Source organism: Oryctolagus cuniculus, chromosome 6, assembly GCF_964237555.1.
Source record: "Oryctolagus cuniculus chromosome 6, mOryCun1.1, whole genome shotgun sequence".
Lineage (NCBI taxonomy): Eukaryota > Metazoa > Chordata > Mammalia > Lagomorpha > Leporidae > Oryctolagus > Oryctolagus cuniculus.
The window spans coordinates 138,418,450-138,442,589 of NC_091437.1; the positions used below are offsets into that span (position 1 = coordinate 138,418,450).

Consider the following 24,140-nt stretch of genomic DNA (forward strand, 5'->3'; position numbering starts at 1 on the left):
AAGTTTTGTTGTCTTCTTGAAACTGTACTTATGTAATGCATGAAACTTGCTATTTTTATATAAATTTTAAAAAAGTAAATAAGATGCTTGGAACAGCGGGGGGGCGGGAAGAGAGATCCTAAAGAAACAATAAAGATCTTTCCATAAGGAAAATAACTGAAAGATGTCTTAATTTTACTGGTCTTAAAACATAACATGAGGCCGGCGCCGCGGCTCACTAAGCTAATCCTCCGCATTGTGGCGCCGGCACAGGGGATTCTAGTTCCGGTCAGGACGCCAGATTCTGTCCCGGTTGCCCCTCTTCCAGGTCAGCTCTCTGCTGTGGCCAGGGAAGTGCAGTGGAGGATGGCCCAAGTCCTTGGGCCCTGCACCCCATGGGAGACCAGGAGAAGTACCTGGCTCCTGCCATCGGATCAGCACGGTGCGCCGGCCGCAGCGCACCGGCCGCGGTGGCCATTGGAGGGTGAACCAGCGGCAAAGGGAGATCTTTCTCTCTCTGTCTCTCTCTCTCTCACTGTCCACTCTGCCTGTCAAAAAAAAAAAAAAAATAACATGAGAAGAAAGTGGCAATGCAGACTGATACTCAAATTCAAAACAAGTAAAATAAGCCAAGAGAGTATGGAGAAAACTAATGGGAAATCAAGGAAAAGCAGGAAAATCCATTTGAAAAACAGTTAGGATTCTTACAGGTAAAGACTGGCAAGATCATACTCTCTAAAGAGAATAGCCTGTGATATATCACAGAGCTGGAAAAGGGAACTCTGGAGGAGCAATTTGCTTTAAACAACAGATATGTTTAGGGGAGCAGTAGTTTTATTTTTCTACATTTTTCCTTTTTTAAAATACACAATATAACTGAAATATTGAAATGATATATTTTTATGTAAGAGGAAAATCTGGAATTCTGCAGCACAATATGGTAGAATTGGAAAGATAATGCTAGAAGGTTGGGTTACACCTGTTTTTTAAAGAGTTTAAATGTTAGAATGCAAGTATATAATCAAAAAAGAAAGAACACAAAATTACAAGCCATAAGCCCATAATTTCGATAACATATGTTTTTGATCATAGGCTAATAAAGAAACTGTTACATAACAGGAATCTTTTTCAGAAAGTCCAAGTGTAGTACTTTTTTCCAATAGAATACCAGGGATGTTGTGCAGGTGAGAAGTTTTAAGGGTTTAAAGAGGCAGATAGAATTTAAGATAACTAATGAGATTGAAGAAGTAAAAATCAATGCATTGCAGGATGTTTGGAAAGAATGAAGATTTTTTAAATAATCTGAATTCATTTGGGAAAATCATAGGAAAATTAGAAAGCAAAGGGAAAGACAGCTAAGCTAGCATTTATTGATATCTACTTTGTCCTAGGTGATTTTATGACTGTCAGCAAATACAGATTTCTATTACTCTTTTCATCCGTGTTTAAAAGGTAGCAAAAATGTGGCAATGTGGGAGGCATAAAATCTTCAAATAGAATTTAGAAAAAAAAATTGGTGAGAATGAATTCCAGCTCATGAATTTCCAAATTCCACTTTTTTAACTTTCAATTATGAACAATTTAAAGGAAAGTTGTTTTTTTTTTTTTTTTTTTTTTTTGGACAGGCGGAGTGGACAGTGAGGGAGAGAGACAGAGAAAAAGGTCTTCCTTTGCCGCTGGTTCACCCTCCAATGGCCACCGCGGCCTGTGCGCTGTGGCCGGCGCACCGCGCTGATCTGATGGCAGGAGCCAGGTACTTCTCCTGGTCTCCCATGGGGTGCAGGGCCCAAGCACTTGGGCCATCCTCCACTGCACTCCCTGGCCACAGCAAAGAGCTGGCCTGGAAGAGGGGCAACGACGACAGAATCTGGCGTCCTGACCGGGACTAGAACCCGGTGTGCCAGTGCCGCAGGTGGAGGATTAGCCTAGTGAGCCAAGGCGCCGGCCACGTTTTTTTTTTTGTTTTTTTTTTTTTTTTGTTTTGTTTTAAGATGGGAAGAAATATCCAAGTCTCAGAATGATAAAAATGATAATGATCTGAGTGAAACACTGGAAATCATGGTTATGAAACCTTTGGAGGTGATGGTATTCTTGAAGCAGAAGGCATAGAGGAAGAGGGAAGTTTTGAAGATGGACCTCTGAAGCTTTTTTTTTTTTAGGAAATGAGAGGTGGAAGCAGGTTAAAGAATGGAAAAATGGGTAGTCAGAGAGTTTAGATTCAAGGAAACCAAGCTGTTTTCAGTCATTTAACCACACTAGAGGTTACAATGATTACAGAAGGGATGGCTATACTGTTTATATAATTGAAAACTGTTTATAGAATTGTTGCATAACAACGGTTAAGCCATCGCCTGGGATTTTGACATCGATATGGGCACTGGTCTACATCCTGGCTGCTCCACTTCTGACCAAGCTCCATGCTATTGGCATGAGAAAGTAGCAAAAATGGACCAAGTAATTGGGTTCCTGCAGGCACATATGAGACCTGGAAGAAGCTCCTGGCTCCTGGTATTGACCTGGGCCAGCTCAGGCTATTGAGGCCATTTGGGGAGTAAACTAGCAAATGGAAAATGGATCTCTGTCTCTGTCTCTCCCACTCTCTCTGTAACTCTACCTTTCAAATAAATAATCTCTTTAAAAAAAAAAAAGAATTGAAAACTGAGAAAAGGCATAAGAAGGGAGAAATAATTGGTACTCAAAGAAATAGTGCTGAAAGTCAGATTCAGGTTATTAGGAAACAGCTGTGTGGTACAAAAAGAAATGCTATGACTATAGGTTCTTCTGTAAAAGGGTCTTACTTGTAGAGAAACAATACCTTTGGACTTCTATATATGAATGGTCTTTTTCTAATGACTCAGCTAATTTTTATAAGTGAATACACTGATATATTTAGATATCTCATGTTAGGAGAATGCATAAAGGTAATTTCATATTCAAAAATATGATAAATTTCAGTCTTTCCTGATTATGTACAGTAGTGTTTTAACATTTCCAAAAAAATAGTGTGCTCCCTGCTGTTTCACTGCTGTGTCTTTTTTAATATATATTTTCTTTTTTTGTTTTTTTTTAGTATTTATATTTTATTTTATTTAATGAACATAAATTTCCAAAGTACAGCATATGGATTACAATAGCTTCCCCCCATTAATATATATTTTCAATTTATTTTAAGGAATACAAATTTCATAAGTACATCTTTAGGAATATAATTATTCTTCCCACCATACCCACCCTCTCACCCACACTCCCATCCTTCCTCCTCCTCCCTCTCCCCTTGTCAGTTCCATTCTCCATTAAGATTAATTTTCAATTAACTTTGTACACAGAAGACCAACTCTATACTAAGTAATGATTTCAACAATTTGCACACATACACAAACTGTCTGAGAACTATTTTTATAGTTAACTCTCATAATAGAACTCATTGGGGACAGAGGTCCTGGCATGCAATGCACAGTGACCCCTGTGGTTAATTTAACAATTAAATTCTTATGTATGATGTCAGTGACCACCAAAGGCTCTTGACATGAGCTGCAGAGGCTATGGAAGTCTTTTGAATCCACAAACTCCATCAGTATTTGGATAAGGCCATAAGGAAAGCGGAAGTTCTCTCCTTCCTTTAGAAAAAAGTACATCCAGCCAGCGCCCCAGCTCAATAAGCTAATCCTCCACCTGCGGCACCGGCACCCCGGGTTCTAGTCCCAATAGGGCCGCCGGATTCTGTCCTGGTTGCTCCTCTTCCGGTCTAGCTCTCTGCTGTGGCCCGGGAGTGCAGTGGAGGATGGCCCAAGTGCTTGGGCCCTGCGCCTGCATGGGAGATCAGGAGAAGCACCTGGCTCCTGGCTTCAGACCAGCACAGTGCTCTGGCTGCAGCGGCCACTGGGGGGTGAACCAACAGCAAAGGAAGACCTTTATCTTTGTCTCTGTCACTCTCTCTCACTGTCCACTCTGCCTGTCCAAAAAAAAAAAAAAAAAAAAAAGTACATCCTGCATTGATGGCCACTTCTTTCTGCTGGGGTCTCAGAGAGATCCTCCATAAGTAGAACATTTTTTGCCACAGTGCCTCAGCTTCCCATGCCTGAAAGGCTCTCATGGGCTTTTCAGCCAGACCAGAAGAGTTAAGGGCTGATTCTGAGGTCAGAGTGCTATTTAAAGATTGTCATTCTGAGTCTGCTCTGTGGAGTTCTTCCCATGTTGGAACATTCTCTCCTTTTTAATTCTATCTATTATTATTATCATGCACTTGATCCTATTTATATGATCACTTTAACACTTAATGCTATCCATATGTTCACTTTAACACTTAATATGATCACTTTAACAATTAAGATGGCATTTTTACCACTAAGCTTAATGGGATTTGGAGTCCCATGACAAGTTTTTAAACTATATCCTTAGAAGTAAGTCCATAGGAATGTATGCAGAACTATACAGCTTTAAAGTTACAAACTTCCTGCTCCCTCTCTTATTCACACTCTTATTTTTTACTGGTATCTATTTTCAATCGACTTTATACACATATGATTAACTCTATGTTAAGTAAATAGTACAACAAATAATATGAAGAAAAAAAAACTGAAAAAATAAAAAAAAAAAAACAAAACTGTTCCTCGACAGTCAAGACAAGGGCAGCTCAAGATATTCCTTCTCAAAGTGTCAATTTCACTTCTACATATTTCGTTTTAGATGCTCTATTTGTTCTTTTTATTTATTTATTTATTTACTTTTTTGACAGGCAGAGTGGACAGTGAGAGAGAGAGACAGAGAGAAAGGTCTTCCTTTTGCCGTTAGTTCACCCTCCAGTAGCTGCCGCGGCCTGCGTGTTGCAGCCGGTGCACCGCGCTGATCTGAAGGCAGGAGCCAGGTGCTTCTCCTGGTCTCCCATGGGGTGCAGGGCCCAAGCACTTGGGCCATCCTCCACTGCCCTCCTGGGCCACAGCAGAGAGCTGGCCTGGAAGAGGGGCAACCGGGACAGAATCCGGTGCCCCGACCGGGACTAGAACCCAGGGTACCAGCGCCGCAAGGCAGAGGATTAGCCTAGCGAGCCACGGCGCCGGCTTCTATTTGTTCTTACAAATCAGGGAGGACATACCGTATTTGTCCCTTTGGGACTGGCTTATTTCACTAAGTATAACATTTTCTAGATTTATCCATTTTGTTGCAAATGACCAGATTTCATTTTTTTTACCATTGTGTAGTATTCCATAGTGTATATATCCCATAATTTCTTTATCCAGTCTTTGGTTGATAGATATTTAGGGTGATTCCATGTCTTACGTGTCTTAATAATCAAAATGAAAGTATGAAATTTTGGGTCAATATTGTGCTTTGCTTTCAAGGCGGGGATCAAGCTGATATTTCTTTCTGGTCTCATATTTTGACATCTTCAAAATACTCCTTTCCCTCTCTATCTCTGCTAGAGCAGGCATCAGATAAAACCTTCTTGCAGAACAGTTTGTGAAAGGTAATGACCCCACAAGCTGAGCTTTCTCACACATTTGGTTGTTAATTTTAAAAGATATTTAAATTTTTAATTTATTTTTCAGCATAGAAAACGCTGGCAAGTTTTATATCTCCTTGGCAGCATTTCTTCCTTTAAAAGCCTGTTATGTTCTATAGGCATTTCAAATTAGAAACAGAGCTTTAAGATTTCAAAACACAGCCGTTGGGACTCTCACCTTGGAGAGTAGAGCACAAAATGGAAAGCAATACTGCAAGTAAAACACCTTATTTCAAGGATTTCCTTATAATTTTTTCTCGGTGATTATAAAAATATTGATTATGTGCACAAAAGAATATGTCTGTTTCATCAAGTGCTGCCTATAGTCCTTTGGGTTTTTTAGATTTTTATATTTTTTAAGATTTTATTTCTTTATTTGAAAGGCATATTTACATACAGAGAAGTAAAGAGAGAGATCTTCCATCTGCTGGTTCATGCACCAAATGTCAGTAGCAGGTAGGGCTTGGCCAGGAGCCTGGAGCCCCAATCAGGTCTTCCAAGTGGGTACAGGAGCCCAGGGATTTGGGACATCCTCCACTGCTTTCCCAGGTACATTAGCAGCCAGGACTCAACCCAGCACCCATATGGGATGCTGGCACTGCAGGTGGTAGCTTTACTCACTGTGCCATAGCGTCAGTCCCAGTCATTTAGTTTTATCATAAATTTGAGGAACTGTTATTGGGTCATGTGATTACAAAAATTAACTACCTTTGTCAGCCGTACATAAATAAGAATGGACCCTATTTATAGTTTCAAAGATCTTATATCTAGAAAAGTTTCTGGAAAATAAGAATAAAACATATTCTAAGTACCATACAGAAAATATACGATATGCTAAAAGAGTTAAATAGATTGGAAAAATAAGAAAAGCTTTATAAAGGAGAACTTTGAGTACTTGAGGGATATACAGGATAAGGTAGGGAAAATTTCTGGACTAGAACATTGCAAGAGGAAGATATAACACAACTAAATGAACAAGTCAGAGAAAATCAGATATATTTGAAGCAAACCATGTGGAGTAATTTGTCACCAAACAAAATACATATGAAATATAAATAAGATTAGGAAGATATTGAGGCACTTGTGAAAACTGAGTTCTTTGTATATAAGTAAAACTCAGGAAAGCTCTGTTGGTGTTTAAGTTGGTAAAACACATTATTGTAGATGTTATAGAAAGGATTAATGTGGCAACAGCCTATATATGGATAAGAAGGGGAAGAACCTGTATCTATTAAATTTGACAATACAACTTTTTGAAAATGTGTAAGTAAATGGTAAAAAATAAAAAGGTAATGATAGAAATGGATAGAGGTAATTTTTATGTTGAAAATACTTATTTCTTAATAAGTGAAACCCCCCATATCTCCCTAAACTCACTCTCAGAGATTACTGTTATTCTAAGAAAATGATGAAACCATAAATATTTGAGGTTGCAGTGTGCTGGATAAATCTTTCAATAATATTATCATTAGAATAGCATGCATTCAGTACAGGTGCATGTGTGTAGTGGATCCAACTATAATATAAAATCACTTATATGCCTTTATTTTTAATTTTTAACAGGATTTTTTTAGAAGATTCAGCTGTATAGGAAAGAATGCACAGAAAGCAGAATGCCTATACACTGCCTCTCTCTCCACAAGACACATGACTTCTTCCATTATAAATAAATTGTGTAATTGTGGTACATTTGTTACAATTGAGGACCTGATATTGATAGATTTACTAATGATTTGCATTTATTACAATTGAGGACCTGATATTGATAGATTTACTAATGAAGGTCCACAGTTTACCTTGGGAATCGTGCTTTGTGCTCTTTAGGTTTTGAAGAATGGACAAATCAACTGCTATTATATGTCATACAGTACAGGTTCACTGCTGTGTAGACATAAGTCCTGTGTACCACCTATATACACAGATACACCTGTGTACCACCTTTCCTTCCCTTGAGCCCCTAGCAACGACTGATGTTTTTACTCTCTATATAGTTTTGTCTTTCTCATAATGTCATACAGTTGGAATCATATAAGGATGTAACCTTCACAGACTGGCTCCTTTCACTTAATACACATTTAAGGTTCTTTCATGTCTTTTGTAACTTGATAACTCACCGATTTTTATTACTGATTAATACTCCATCATATAGCTATACAACTAATTCTCATACTGAAGCAAATATTCATTGATTCCAATATTTGTAAATTTTGAAGAAAGCTGCTATAAACATTTGTGTGAAGTTTTTGTGTGGCCATAAGCTCTAAACATATTGCTAAGCCAGATTTTTAATGTGTTCCAAAGTTCAGTTTTCCATTTTGCATTCCACTACCAACAAATGAGAATTTCTATTGTTCTACTTCTAAACTAGCATTCAGCATTATCAGTATTTTGGACTATAGCTACTTTTTTAAAGACTTATTTATTTGAAAGTCAGGTTACACAGAGAGAGGAGAGGCAGAGAAAGAGAGGTCTTCCATTGGATGTTTCACTCCCCAATTGGCCGCAATGGCTGGAACTGTGCTGATCCGAAGCCAGGAGGCAGGAGCTTCCTCCAGGTCTCCCATAAGGGTACAAGGGCCCAAGTGAAGAGTCAAAAGTTAAAGGCTACCTCTCCCCTTCCTCCTCCGGAATGCCCTCCCTAATGATAACCCCTACTTCACCCCCTTGCCTCTGGAAGAAAAATGGCTCTTGTGTATCCCTACCCTACCCTACTAGATTGATGCATTCCATATGGTGGTGGTAGAAAGTTTTGAAAGACTGTCTGTACCTGCTTTATGTAACCATAGTTAATAGATTATCTCAAAGTTCCTGTAATCTTAGGTAGTAGATCATTCAAATGTTCCTATGGACACTTATGGATCTTCTGTGACACAATGACCTAAATATAACCTCACTCTACGTGCCTACTTTGTAAAATCTTGGGTAATGCATATCAGTTTGTGAATACGTGACCATAGCTTCACCCCAATACACCAGCACTCAATTAAATAATTGTAAATTTTCTTGACCTGTGATTGACCCTAGCCCACTCCTCAAACTGTATAAAAACCCTGACTCCCAACTCCTCGGGGCTGCTCTGTTCTGGTATGTTCAGAGAGCCCCAGCATGCTGGAAAAATAATAAAATCCTTTGCTAATTGCATGAGAGAGAGTCTCTTGGAGTCGTTCCTTGGGTGGCGGACGTTTCTCAACCTTAACACAAGGACTTGGGCGATCCTCCACTGCTTTCCCAGGCCACAGCAGAGAGCTGGATGGGAAGAGGAGCAGCCGGGACTAGAACCAGCACCCATATGGGATGCCGGCACTTCTGGCCAGGGTGTTAACCCTCTGAGCCACAGCGCTGGCCCTGACTATAGCTATTCTAATAGTTGTGTACTTGTATCTGATACTTGTTTTAATTTCCCAGTTTTTGAATGACACATAAGAGCATTTTCTAATGTGCCTATTTGCCATCTTGTATATCTTCTTTGCTGAGGAGGTCTGCTAAGATGTTTTACCTATTGTGAAATTCAGTAAACTTTTATTACTGTTAAGTTTAAGTGTTAATTTTTGCAGTTTCTTTTTAAAATATAACTCAACATATTTGCAAATACTTTTCTCAATCTGTAAATTTTCCTTTCTTTTTCTTTAACAATGCCTTTTGCGGGCAGCAGTGTTAATTTTAATGGAGTTCAATTTACCAATTTTTTTCTTTTATGGATTATGCTTTCAGTATTGTACCAAAGAATGGAATATCATCAAGGTGAGGGGTCCCAAGAGAGTGTGCCATGAGTTCCTTGAACATCTGTGGGGTAGAAACTGGTACTTAAATCCAATGACCAGTCTTGCATCCATAGATGCAGGTGGTGAATCACTGAGTGCCTGTCACTTAATTTTCCTTTGATGATAAGGGCCCAGTAAAAGAGTTAACTGTAAACTCAAGCTATAAAATTACACAACTCCATGATAAGATGATTTATATTTTGTTAATATTTATTGCTTTAATAACTTTCCCTTTCTTATTCTTTGTGGTGATTCTCATAGTTCATAACATAATTATTGTTTTATAGTTTTGAAATACATATAAAGTTCTTTTCTTTCCCTCTTACACAGATAAGTCTACAAACACTTTAGCCATGGCTTCTAATGTGCTCACATGTGCATAGCTGAGACTGACAGACAATCTAATCTTCCCTTTTCATTCCCAACTTACCTATACTTAGAGATTTCATGATTTCCAGAGCCATGTTTCTAATTTGTATACCTGAATAATCACAATCTCCCAAATGCATTCAGTTTTGTCCCAATTTTACATAAGCCTTTTTATGCTTGTACGTGGAAAAACCAGTGATACCAGATATAAATCATGTAACTAGGCAGATTCATTATCATCATTCTCAAAAGGGCACTCAAAATTACTTAGCAAGGCAACATTTCAATGGCAAGCTTGCTCTCTCACTTTTGGTAACAATCTTTTTCTCTAAGTTTTAAACTTCCTGTCGAATCCATCCCCATCATCTCCCTAGATATACATTTCCATTTGATGGCCTTCTTGATGAAAAATTAACAAAATAAATGCTTGGAGCATGAGCCATCTCATCTTTCCATTACAATAATCTGAAAACAAAACAACATCTTTTTTTAATTATTTATTTGACAGATACAGTTAGACAGTGAGACAGAGAGACAGAGAGAAAGGTCTTCCTTCCATTGGTTCATCCCCCAAATGGCCGCTACAGTTGGAGCTACGCCGATCCAAAGCCAGGAGCCAGGTGCTTCCTCCTGGTCTCCTATGTGGGTGCAGGGGCCCAAGCACCTAGGCCATCCTCCACTGTTCTCCCAGGCCACAGCAGAGAGCTGGACTGGAAGAGGAGCAACCAGGACTAGAACTTGTCACCCATGTGGGATGCTGGCACCACAGGCGGAGGATTAAGCAAGTGAGCCATGGCACTGGCCCGAGAACAACATCTTCTATTCACCTCTCTAAATTCTTTTCCATTACAGTGAAAATACTGGTAATTCCCCTATACCTGTCCATAGAATCTCATTTATTTTCTCCTACAAAATTATGTTCCTTTACTTATATCCTCTTTTCTATTTCATCAATATATCCCTCTCCATATTATTAAAAGTAGTATCAATTAACAAACTTCATTTTCTTGCATTTCTGAAAAGAAAACTTCAATTTACTTCATACCGACTATACATTATTCTGCTTTATATAATTCAGTATCCAAAAGCTCTAACTGAGCTAAAATTTCCTAACTCTTCAGCTACTACATTTTTTCAGTCTCTGATATTCAAATGGAATCACTCTTGTCAACAATCTTCCTGTTGTCAATTTAAAGAAACAGTCAGTCTTCTATCCTTAGCACACTCAATTATTCAATACTGACCACCGCCCTTTTAAATGATTTTCTTCCTCATTTCAGTTATTCTCTTGGAGATACTCCTATGTTTTCTGAGCACTCATGAACATGATTTGATACCTCCTTGTATTTCATCAGTTCACCAAATAGTATAGATATGTAAGACAATATCACTTACAGTATTCTATAATTTGTGTGTCTGTGTGGGTGCAGTCTGTTGAAATCTTTACTTAGTATACACTACATTGATCTTTTGTATATAAACATAATTGAAAATGAATCTTGATGAAGAATGGGATGGGAGTGGGAGTGGGAGATGGGATGGTTGCAGGTGGGAGGGAGGTTATGGGGGGAAAAGCTGCTATAATCCAAAAGTTGTACTTTGGAAATTTATATTTATTAAATAAAAGTTGAAAAAAGAGAGACAATGTCACAAGTTCCCTTGACTTTCTACAGTGTAAATGATGTTATACATTCATTACTAAATATTGTTTATAATTCCTAATGCTGATGCTTCTCTAATATCTCTGAACTTGAATTAATACTCAATTACTAAACATAACCACCTGCAAATGTCTAAAACAGCTGAAACTTACAATTCCAATCTGAATTCTCAATTTCTCTCCTCAAACTTCTTAATTTCCACACTTCATCAAATATTTAATTTACTCTATTCTCATTTTTTCATTCCCACAAAGTTTGGAATCATATTTATTCTTTTGTGTTTCTTGGTTTTCACATCAAACCTGATACTGAAGATTTTATCTTCAAAATATATCTTGAATCTGTATAATTCCCTGTCAACAGCATAGTCAAAATCTCAACAATTTCCTACCCAAACTACTGTAGTAGCCTTCTAACTAAAGCTGATGTTTTCTTCAATAAAATTTCTTAAACAGTAAGCATGATTTTACTAGAAGTTCAAATTGGGTCAGGTTATTCTATTTTAGCTCTATAAGTTCCCATTATAGGATGGTAACCTAAATTAGGAAAAGAAAGTCTGCCTAGGCTAGAGAAAGACACTGTTGATTGTTTACAACAGATTATTCTGTGAAAATTTACAGGTTTAAAGTATCAAATAATTGATGGGCAACAAATATTTTACACGAGGGGGAGGTGGCCTGGGGTATGAATAGGTAGGTAGGAAATCACATTAGTTTTAAAAGTTGGTTCCCATTTAAAAAAAAAAAAAAACTTTGTGCTTAAAATGTATCTTCAGTCCAGATTAAGCTGAATTGTTACCAACTTACTTACTCTGCAGAAGGTATCTATCTGGTTTCTCTTTACTGCCTCAACTTCATTTTCCTTTTTCCACCACTTACACTTTAATACTGAACTTCACTGATCTTTATTTTCCTGGAATGTTTATCAAGCTCTTACTTCATGACAGGCTCTTCCTCCTCTGCAGGCTGGTGCTATATAATTCTTACAGTATCTATGGGAACCTAACCTCTTTAAATTGTGTGTGTTCCTACACTAAGATTTCTGTATACTCTCACATAATCTTGAGTTTTACAAAATTTTTGATTTTATGGTACATTTTAATATTTGAGAATACCTTGTATGACTTGAAATCCACTGCACTTTATGGTAATCTAGCCCAGTAAATCACTATTATATTACATTACTTTAAAATTGATTATCAGTGAAACATTCATATAATTTTTAAGTAGTAGGAATCAAGAAAATACAAATTTTAATAGTTATTCTACATAATTTTTCCTATTTTAGCAGCTAGAATTGATAGACTACTCATTTTGCCACAAGTTTAGGATTACTATTATCAATATATTATCAACTAAGTAAGATAAATAATTTTAGCCCTATTTTTTAGATTTGAGTAAATCAAATCTTGGAGAAGACAAGAAAGGTATGTGACAAATGAAATGTGAATGAAGTTGATTTGACTTCAAAACATAATCTAATACAGTGATTAAGAGGTCTGCTTTTGGAATCCAGAGTCATGAATTCAAATTCCAATTCAATCACATTATTAGCTGGGTAAATGGAGCTTCATATTCTTTGTATCTAGAATTGACATAAAACAATGAATAGTCATAGCATTTTATAACAATAAAAGAAAGGGCAGCGATGTGGCATAGAAGGTAAAGCTATTATCTCCAACACAGGCATCCCGTGAGGGCACTAGTTCATGCCCTTGATGCTCCCTTTCAATCCAGCTCCCTGCTGATGGCCTGCTAAAAGCAGCAGAAGACAGCTCAGGTGATTGGGCTCCTGCACACATGAGGGAGACCCAAATGAAGGTACTGGCTCCTGGCTTCAACCTGGTTCAATCTTGGCCCATTGCAGCCATGTGGGAAGTGAACCAGGGGATGGAAGATTGTCTCTCTATCTCTCTCTGTAGCTCTTTCAAATAAGTAAACAAATATTAAAAAGAAGAGAAGAAAAAATAATCATTTAGCAGTAAATGTTAGTGTGAAGTGGGTTAAGCTGCTGCTTGGGTTGCCTGCATCCTGTTTTCTGATCCAGCTTCCTGCTAATGCACCAGGAAAGGCAGCAGATAATGGCCTAAGTTCATGGATCGCTGGCACTCACATGGGAAACCTGGATGGGATTCCTGGCCCCTGGCTTGCATCTGGCCCCACTTTGATTGTTGTATCCATTTGGGAAGTGAACCAGAGAACAGAAGATCTCTCTCTCTCTCTCTCTCTCTCTCTCTCTCTCTCTCCCTCTGACTTTAAATAAATAAATAAATCTTTTTAAAAAGAATAACTACAACTTAATAAAGTTTTACTTTATTAATTACTTATGTAAATTCACTTAGTAACATACAAATTCTCTTTTTTTTATTTTTTATTTTATTATTACTTTTTTTTTTTTTTTTGACAGGCAGAGTGGACAGTGAGAGAGAGAGACAGAGAGAAAGGTCTTCCTTTGCCGTTGGTTCACCCTCCAATGGCCGCCGCGGCCGGCGCGCTGCGGCCGGCGCACCGCACCGATCCGATGGCAGGAGCCAGGAGCCAGGTGCTTTTCCTGGTCTCCCATGGGGTGCAGGGCCCAAGCACCTGGGCCATCCTCCACTGCACTCCCTGGCCACAGCAGAGGGCTGGCCTGGAAGAGGGGCAACCGGGACAGAATCCGGTGCCCTGACCGGGACTAGAACCCGGTGTGCCGGCGCCGCTAGGCGGAGGATTAGCCTAGTGAGCCGCGGCGCCGGCCCACAAATTCTCTTAGTAACAGCTAAAATTGTTTTATACTCTACAAAGATTCATACGCTGTAAAGATTTAGTTGATTTTATACACTAAGTTTATGAGTGTTGAACCAAAACTTGACCAGATCCTAGGTCTTTCGAATTTATTTTTTGGTGTGCTTTCCTTTCCTCTCCTTTTCTTCATTTTTCCCCTTTTCTTTACTTTTCTATCCATTTGGAAGGCAGAATTACAAAGAGAGAGAGAGAGAGACGGAGAGACAGAGACAGAGACAGAGACAGAGAGAAAGAATCTTCCAGCCACAGGTTCACTCTCCAAATGGCTGCAACAGTTGGGGCTGGGCCAGGAACCAGGAGCTTCTTCCAGGTCTCCCACCTGGGTGCAGGGGCCCAAGCACTTGGGTCATCCTCCACTGCTTCCCCAGGTACATTAGTAGGGAGCTGGATCAGAAGTGGAACAGACAAGACTGTGCCCATATGGGATGCTGGCATAGCAGGTGGCAGCTTTACCTGCTACACCACAATGCTGGCCCCATTTTTTTTTTTTAAGATTCATTTTCTTTATTTGACAGGCAGAGGTATATATATATATGGAGAGAGAGATAGACAGAGGGTCAGAAAGTGAGTTTCCAGCTGCTGATTCACTCCCTAGATGACTACAACTGTAGGGGTTGAGGCAGGCCAAAGCCAGGAGCTTGGAACTCCATCCAAGTCTCCCGCGAGGTTTGGAAGGGCCCATGTACTCAGGCCAATTTCTGATAGTTTTCAATGTACATTCGCTGGGAGTGGGACTGGAAGTTGAGCAACCTGGAATCAAACCAGCGATCAGAAGGGATGCTGGCATTGTAGGAAGTGGCTTAACCCAATGTGCCACAATGCTGGGCCTTACTGTGCTTCTTTAAATAATATCTGCTTGGGCCTCTGCACTCCTGTGGGAGACCTGGAAGAAGCTCCAGGCTCCTGGCTTCCGATCCATTCTGGCTTCCATTGTGGCCATTTGAAGAGTGAACCACTGGATGAAAGACCTTTCTCTCTGTAACTCTACCTGTCAAAGAAATAAAACTTAAAAAAATATATTATTTGTATAATAGTTTGGGGCTAATGAAGTTCTATTTTTTAAAAAAACTATAATTATATTCTTGTGGAAATGTTTGTTTTATGCTCCAAATATAGTAAAAGATAACATTAAAAGTTATCCTGAAAAATCCATGGAAACAAAACTTTCGTAGGCTTATATTCTAAGACCTATATTTTCTCTTCATAGGGATATTCTTTGTGAACCATTTGACTTTACAGAAATAACGTCAAGAAATAAAAACAGTTCATGTGTGGTATGTTTATCTATAAACAGAATTATCAATAATAAAAAACACAACTTAGTATACAATGAATATGTTGAAATATAGGTGTTTGAAGATTTTAACCAAGTTATTTAATATTTTGATAAGACTTTTGCATCATTTATTCATAAAATGTTATAATTGTGGATTAACAAAACTCCAAGGTTTTTAAAAAACATTATTTGGGGGCTGGTACTGTGGCTCAGCGTGTTAACTCCCTGGCCTGAAGCACCGGCATCACATATGGGCACCAGTTCAACACCCAGCTGCTCCACTTTTGATCCAGCTGTCTGCTTTGGCCTGGGAAAGCAGTAGAAGATAGCCCAAGTCCTTGGGCCCCTGCACCCATGTGGGAGACCTGGAAGAAGCTCTTGGCTCCTGGTTTTGGATCAGCGCAGCTCCAGCAGTTGTGGCCAATTGGGAAGTGTACCATCAGATGGAAGACCTCTCTCTTTCTCTCTCTCTCTCTCTCTGCCTCTCCTCTATGTATCTCTGACTTTCAATTAAATAAATAAATAGAAAGCATTATTTGTTAGTAATATAAATTCATAGTAGCCACAGTTTGCTGCCTATAATCTCTAGATTGTTTTGTGATAGAGATAAAACTTATACCCATATTGTATTTATTTCTCAAAAATAAGAACAAGATGTTTATAGAACACTTGCTGAAGGGTTTCACAGATTTGCCATATTTGACCTTCTTCATTGTATGTGGTAAATTTGATTTACATTTTGCAAATCAAACTCATGCTGACGGAATTGAACAACTTACCTTATATCAGACAACTAAGTAGAATTTGAATTCACATGTATGTCTTTAAAATGTAAACACCATGCCTTTCATTTACTACATGATAATAAATTAATTATTTAACATCAAAAATGTCCCAATAAAGTTGATACATCAACAAATCACTTTAAACTTATGACATATTAATAGTAACACATCAATGGACTCTTTTGACATCACTAAAACTTAAAATGTATTTCATGAGTTATATTAAAACCTTAAACATTTTTAATTATCTTAAATCTCAAAAAGTTAAATTGTAATAACCTTTAATGATACAAATAGTAAAATAAAAATTTAAAATATTACCTAAAGTCAGATCCAATTCTCTTCCCATTTTCTGGCTCTCCTGGATCTGGGCATAAATTTGAAGCTGTTTTAATACCTCCCTCATTTACTGTAATAGCAGAAAAAATATGATGATTAGAAAATCAAAGGTGATATTTATTTAAAAATTTACATAAAATGTATAGTTATATTTTGTTATAGTCACTCATTGTAAGTAAAGAAAGTTAAAATATAATTTGATCAACCAATAATGAAGGCAAAGGCATTTTTTCTATTTATGAGCCTAAAAGAAACTGAATTAAATGCATATTAACATCTAATGTTTCATTTCTAATTACTATCAAATATCAAAATTCCATGGATCATATTTTCAGGGTATCAGTGTCGAGTTTCCATTAATCATTGGCAGTAAAATATTCATCACCAGTTATGACAGTGTCATTTGGATATCTGTTTTTTTTAAGTTGCAATAGAAATAATTAAACCCCATGGAAAAAGTTTAAAATTATTAACACTTCTGTATATGCTCTAAAATGGAATTTGACCTTCCAATATTAAAGTAAAATAATGTTGAAACTTACTAAGCATTTTATTGAATTATAGTATAATGCTGAAAATAAAATTATGGTTTAACCCATGGGCAATCTCTGTGACTAGCTTTTACTTCGCCATTGTACATGTTTTCAGGAGTTTCTTCAGGACACCTAGTTAATTTTTTTTAAGATCCATTAATTTTTTCAGTGAATGTAATCACATTGGATAACTACATGCCCAGAATAGGTGTTTTAATGGGAAGATTATTAAACCAGTTATTTCTCAAATATGGGTGATATGAGTGTTTTTATAAAGTCAAGCTTAAAATAACCTAGAGAATAACTTTTATTGCTTTACTCTTTATCAATGCATCTGCTTTTTTAAAGGAAAAATAGTACCTAAGTAAAGGCTCTGAAGTGGTAAAACAAAACAAAAACAAAAACTCGGCAATCATTCTTGTCCTGTGCTGTGGATTGTAAAGATTCTAGTTTTACCCCTAGATATCCTAATGGAATTACTTTAAGGAGGATTCTGAGTATCATTAAAAAATTATAACTATCAAGGTGTTTCTACTGTAAAGTCAACTTTGAGAACCACGGGACATCTGGATCATTTAGTTCAAAAACGTCACTGTGTTCAGACTGATTCAGCAAATAGAAGACAGTTATCAGATAATGGCAGAAGAATCATGGTTGTGTGAGGTTATATGGCTCATCTCTTAAGTAGTTGCAGCATCTGCATCATTCTACCAAAATTGATTTCCTAAGTATCACCAGTATTATCAGTCTTTACAACATTATTACATGCTCACCAATTAAAAGCATAGGATATTCCTGCTGTGTTTATTGTTGTTCCTCTGGTTTGCGCTTTAATCACTCTTTACTTGTCTGTTTTTTTGTTTGTTTGTTTGTTTTTTTCCATCACTCTCTGGCTGATTCAACTACAGTGGACAAATTCAAAGTTCTCCTATATTTTGTGTTTTCTTCATGGATTGTAAAATAATATCTTTGCTAATAACTTCTAATCTAAGGTGCTTTAATCTTTTCCAAGCTCGTTTCTTGATCTTTCAATGAACCACTCATCAAAGTTCATCTCATGTGTCAGCTCAAATTCACTTTCATGCTTTTATGATGGAATTAACATCTCCCTCCCAAATAACGTAGTTACCAGAGGAGAACCACACTTTCTAAAACAGTTTTTATTGCAGCTCCACTGTACAGTGGCTCTAGATTTTTTACTATATTAGTCAAATTGCTGCTTCACTGTTCTGTTTTCCTAGTAAGACATCTCACTCCATGCATTTGCTTCTATTTTCTCCGTGTCTCAGTTTTTCCTTTTCTCCTTAGCTACCTATTAAAATCCTATCTAATATTCAAGACTCTGCTTGAGTCTCACTGTGTCCAAAAAGCTAGTCACTCATTTTTTTTTCTCATTTTCTAACTCCTGTTAATATATAACTTAAGATTCTTTATTTGGAAAGTTGTATACTTAATTGTAAAATCACTTGCTCAGTCTATAAATTAAGTTTTGTATATCTTCATACTTCATGAAAATAGAGACAGAGTTTATAATTATTAAAAACCTAAATAACAATTAGGAACTTCTCAATAAATATATCTTAATCATTTTTACTGACAGTGACACCTTCCATAGTTTTTAATGAATCAAATATTTTCTATGGGAATCACCAACTTTTAAATCTTTAAAAGGTTTTTTAAAGTACTATAGTACATGTTATTAAAATGACTTTTAAATTAGGAAATGAGGTGGCATTACCTACTCTATTACATTCTTATATAAAACACTTATTATAGGGTAATATAGAAATGGTTTGTGAAAACACTTTTAGTAAATAAAAATGAGAAAAATTCTATTTCACCAGCATTATTGTCTCAAAAAGTAAATGATATAATACAGATGAAAGAAACTTAGGCAGGAAGGTGTCAAGAAGTATGTCCAAAATAGCACCAATAGCTAATGACAGAGTCTATATTGAAACCCAAGCAATCTGATTCAAAAATTTTACGTTTAAACCTTGAATACTATAGCCTGTACAGAGAGCTCACTGAGGCAGAAACACTCTTTAACTAACATTCAAAATATCTTTCTGAACATGTTATCTTAAAACGCAGAGAATCTTTATAATTTTCATCACTTTCTTTTTAGTAATCCCTGTTAATATTGTTATTTGTATTTGTTTGAAAGTTTTGGGATGTCTTAAAAAAAGAAAGAAAGTTTTGGGATGTTTAAAATAAAGGAAAAGGATCTCAATAATATGTGTATAAAATATATTTGTATATATATAGTGAATGATAAATGTTTAATGCTGTTTAATTATAAATGTTTAATATTTAAAAGCAAATTAAGAATAAAATTTATTATCATTTACTTCATTTGATAATTAGATATTTCAGATTTGTCCATAGCTAACTCACATAAGACATTCAAATGTACTTAGTATGCATTTATTAAGCTGTTTTCACTCTGTAATGCCACTGAAGAATCAACTGGTGAAATATGTCACTTTGACTTCTTAAAGTATAAATAGTAACTTGCACTATGGTAAGAACATGAGTGTTCTTTAATATTTAATTACATATGTAGGACACTGCCTTATAACAAGAACATCAGTTATTGGCAAATATTTTTTGTTCTGGTCTTTATGGATATAGTTATTGTAAATATAATACGAGTCTTTTTTCCCAGATATCTGGGAAAGAGAGAGATGAATAGATTTATAGAATGTTAAATTTTGAATTATTTACTTCTTATAACATTCAAGTATCTTCATTAAATCAGGGGACTTTGAAAAGTACACAATACACAATGTTAACAAAGTTTTTGAAAATCTCTCTTGTGCTTTAGGAATCTTGTGAATTTTTTGTATTCTTGCGTATTTTAACTTAAAAATACTAATGTAGTTAACATCGCAGTATAATGTTGTTATATATTGAGTTTTAAGGCTTCTGATTTTATATGATCTAAAAATAATGTGTGGATTCTTCTGAAATTCAACTCTACAATTACCTCTTCCAGTTGTTTACACTGGTGCTTTTGTAAGATTTTTACTTTAGATTTTAAATTTTTACTCAAACTTATAAAATACAATACATTTGGATCTTGTTCTGCACTCAAAACAGCATAGATGTCAACAATGGGATGCTCCTTTACACTAACATTTTTCATATTGTACAAAATTTGCCCTACATCCCATTTAGATTCTAAATGAAATGTTAGATCCTTTAGGATGGAGACTATTTTTTTTTTTTTCACTTTCTCATGTTAGTCTAGCATTGTGCTGCCATGGAAAAATTATGAAATGAAAAAGTAACATGAATGAATAAATTTGAATAATAGGACAAAAACATAATCAGTTCTGGGATGTTGAAAATTTCCTTATAATTCCTCTTTAATAGGTATAGTGGCCTACAAAAAAAGTTGTCAAAAGTACTATATAATTCATTAAGAAAAGTATTATAAAAATATAAAAACTTGCTTTAATGTTTAACATTTTTAAACTTTTTTTTTTCCTTTCTTTGCAAAGCTACGATTTTGGACAAGGAGACATGGATGGGAAAAATTTAGAGTTCAGATATTAAAGCCAAAAAACAGCCTACTTAGGCATTTAAACAACCAAATTCTCTTCAAGACCACTATCAGAGCTTCCTGAAGCTCTAGTTAATTGATTTCTATTTAAAATTAGAGGTGGCCGGCGCCGCGGCTCACTAGGCTAATCCTCCGCCTAGCGGCGCCGGCACACCGGGTTCTAGTCCCGGTCGGGGCGCCGGATTCTGTCCCGGTTGCCCCTCTTCCAGGCCGGCCCTCTGCTGTGGCCAGGGAGTGCAGTGGAGGATGGCCCAGGTGCTTGGGCCCTGCACCCGCATGGGAGACCAGGAAAAGCACCTGGCTCCTGGCTCCTGCCACCGAATCAGCGCGGTGCGCCGGCCGCAGCGCGCTGGCCGCAGCGGCCATTGGAGGGTGAACCAACGGCAAAGGACGACCTTTCTCTCTGTCTCTCTCTCTCTCACTGTCCACTCTGCCTGTCCAAAAAAAAAAAAAAAAAAAAAAAAAAAAAAAAAAAAAAAAATTAGAGGGGTCATTGTGGGGAGACATACCACAATGTGTGTATTTCATATCCTCCATGTGCATGCTTACTTTTGGCACTGCCAGTAATAGATTTATTTTATTAAAAAATGGAAACATTTTATTTTTCATTTGAAAGATGCCAGATAAAAATGCTCTTTCTTTGTAATTTGTTTTCTCTGTTACAGAAACGACATCAAAAGAAATAAAGACTCAATGTCTTCCTGTTACATATATTTGTGTATATATACACACATACAAATTAAACAATATAACTCTGCTACAAGCAACCATGAGAATCCTGTTATTAAACACTTGAGAAACAAATTATAGTGAAATGAAATTTTGGCTTGCTCTTGTACAGTTATGAAAACGTCGCCAAAAATATTTTCTTTTGATTAATGTAGGGATTTTTTATAAAGACATAAAAAGAAAAAGTATTTTTAAATTCCCACATAAAATATAAGAAGCACAAAATTTGTTTTAAATGTATAAGATAAATTATTAATACTTGCCTTTATTAACTTTTTGCTTGGCAATCTAAAAGCTAATATTTCTTATAAAATATTTTTATCAATTTTTCAGGTACATATGTCTAAATTCTGTATTTGTTCACTCATTCTTATAAACACATTCAAGAATAAGAAAATTAATACACATTTACACCAAGGCAATATACCAACAATCATAAAGAGTGACATGTTTCTAATAATGCCTTGAGAAATCTTAGATTTCTTTGTATGAATATAATAATGTAAATAACTCATTTCCCAGAACATCTAGAAATTTAAAGAATGCAGCACAGAAAATAAAATTTGTATATACAAAATTAAGGGAAGGGAAATCAATCTTATGCATTTTAAGTCTTCTTAGAACTCCAAAATAAATATATAGCCTAGATAAAATATTAGAAGAAGAGAGATGAGGTTAATATTAAGTAATGCAAACATTTAACTTTTATTTTATATGATGAAATTTGTTATATTAAAATTATCTAACCTGACAATTGTTTTCCTATCAATGTTTTATTCTACAAGAAATGTAACCTTTCTAAAAATATATGAAATGATTATGAGTCACATTGTAGCATTTACTCTTCTGAAGACTTAGAGTATCAATCTTCAAATATGTTTTAACCCCCCACATATATGAAAAATCATATTTACATAGCTAAATTCTTTAAGATTAGTTATTTACGACTTTCTAAACACATAATCCAATTTAACAAATGATTTCCTATTTATATTTGCTGTTTTGGGTTTAGTATTCTCAAGTATACTAACAATGTAAAAATTACATTTTAACATTAAAACACCATAAACTATTTGATAACATAGAAGCTCCACATTTGTTTCTTGATAATTCACATAACAGCTTAATTTGTGTCACTTATTATTTATTTATACAAGTCAACAGACATAATTAAAACCATTCCTGTATAACTATCATGAATGATTTCTGTTAAATAGGTCAACACTTCAAGAGGTGATTTGGAACTGAAGAATAATAAGATAAGAAATTCTCTTATTGAAGAATAACCAATAATAACATAAATGCAAGTTACATTACTACTCCCATTCACTATCAATACATTAGTTAAGAAGTCACCTGTTATGTCATAAATGACTTTTCACAAATTTTATAAAATGTATGTGTATGAACTGCCAACTCCTCTTTAGTTTACCTCTGCTAAAAAAAACAAATATCCTGTTTGTTTGTGGTAATACAGATAAATGGTTTAATTGAGTGATTATTAATCTGAAGTTATAGGATGGGTTCAAAATTATCTAAATAGAAGTAAATTTGTAAGTATAATTGTGTATTCTAGGTCATTTCATAAAATTTTCGAAAGAGAAATACCAATAACTGATTAATTAATTCATGAGACTATTGAGATAAAGACTATGGATAAATTAACCCAAATTAATACAACTTCTCCTAAAATTAAAATTAGTACTTCAAAAGAGACTTTCCTCAAGAAAATATCTTTGTTAACATTTATGTATGTTCCACAAAAATTACTAACAACAAATTTTAGGAATTTTACTTGTTTTTACCTTACATACTAAAATTACAAAACTTGAGTGTCATCAACATGAGCTCAAAGTGATTTTTTTTTAACATTTTAAGATATGAAATAAATTTGAGCAAAATCATATGCATTGGTGAAATTACATTAATTCATTATCTCAATACACATTTAAATACATATTTTATTGAATAGTCATGCATGTTATATAAATATTAATGCAGTTAATTTGGTAAATTCATGAACATTTTGATAAAACACACACAAACAACACAGACACCACAAACTTCACTCTTGCACTAGAGAAAGTAACAAAAAAGGAGTACACTCACAGATAGAAAACTTGTTGCTGTTGTCTTTCCCTGGAAACAATTTAAATCCTCTAGATTTAAAATCTATGGCCTTTTTCACTAGTTAAGAAAACAAACAAAAACATGTATCAGGAAATACAATTTAAAAATGAAATTCAAGTTAACAAATTTTGTTAGCATGGAATTATGCAAGTTAAAGAAATTGCTTTAATCAGCTGACAAAGGGTACTCAGTGGAAAATCAAAAAGGAAAAAAAAAAGCAATAGAAATCACTTAGTAGTAAAATACTAAGCATGTAGAAGAGTTTTAAATATTCTATTGAGAGACACCTGCATATCTGTATCAGTATTTTTAGGACTATAAATGTTTTTATATAAAAGCAAAAGCTTAAAAATTTCATAAACAACTTGAGTTCATAAAAATTTATGAGTAAACAAAGAAAGTAAAAATTATTAGGGCATTAGAATAACATGAAGAATTCAATGAACTTAATTTTAAAATAAATTACAAAAAACTTAGCCTATTCTGAATATTAAGGCACATTAAGAAAATGATGTAATTGGAAAAATAAAGTATATTTTAATACCTATTTAATAAATTCTATTCATTATCATTGCTTTTGACACTATGATGTCATTTTATATGTTATAACATGCATGAAAAATAATTATAGCTATTTGGAGAACTTCTGAAACAGGTTGTTACTATTTCCTACATTTATCACTGTGTACCTTAAGTGGAGAGTCTAGGAAAATGATACATATAAGTC

General features: G+C 35.5%; 1 protein-coding gene across 9 annotated transcripts in view; it reads right to left on the reverse strand.

Annotated features, from left to right (window-relative positions):
• The window catches only part of CSMD3 (CUB and Sushi multiple domains 3), a 1,302,111-nt gene that overhangs the window by 739,924 nt on the left and 538,047 nt on the right, over positions 1-24,140 (reverse strand). For 7 of the 9 annotated variants that reach the window (XM_051844772.2, XM_051844770.2, XM_051844771.2 and 4 more), the window contains 2 exons: positions 23,393-23,470; positions 16,436-16,523 (listed from right to left, as the gene is read on the reverse strand). In XM_051844772.2, coding sequence (XP_051700732.2) covers positions 16,436-16,523; positions 23,393-23,470 — 166 coding nt within the window. The remainder of the gene's footprint in view (positions 1-16,435; positions 16,524-23,392; positions 23,471-24,140) is intronic. The other 2 variants (XM_051844773.2, XM_051844775.2) reach the window with 1 other exon arrangement.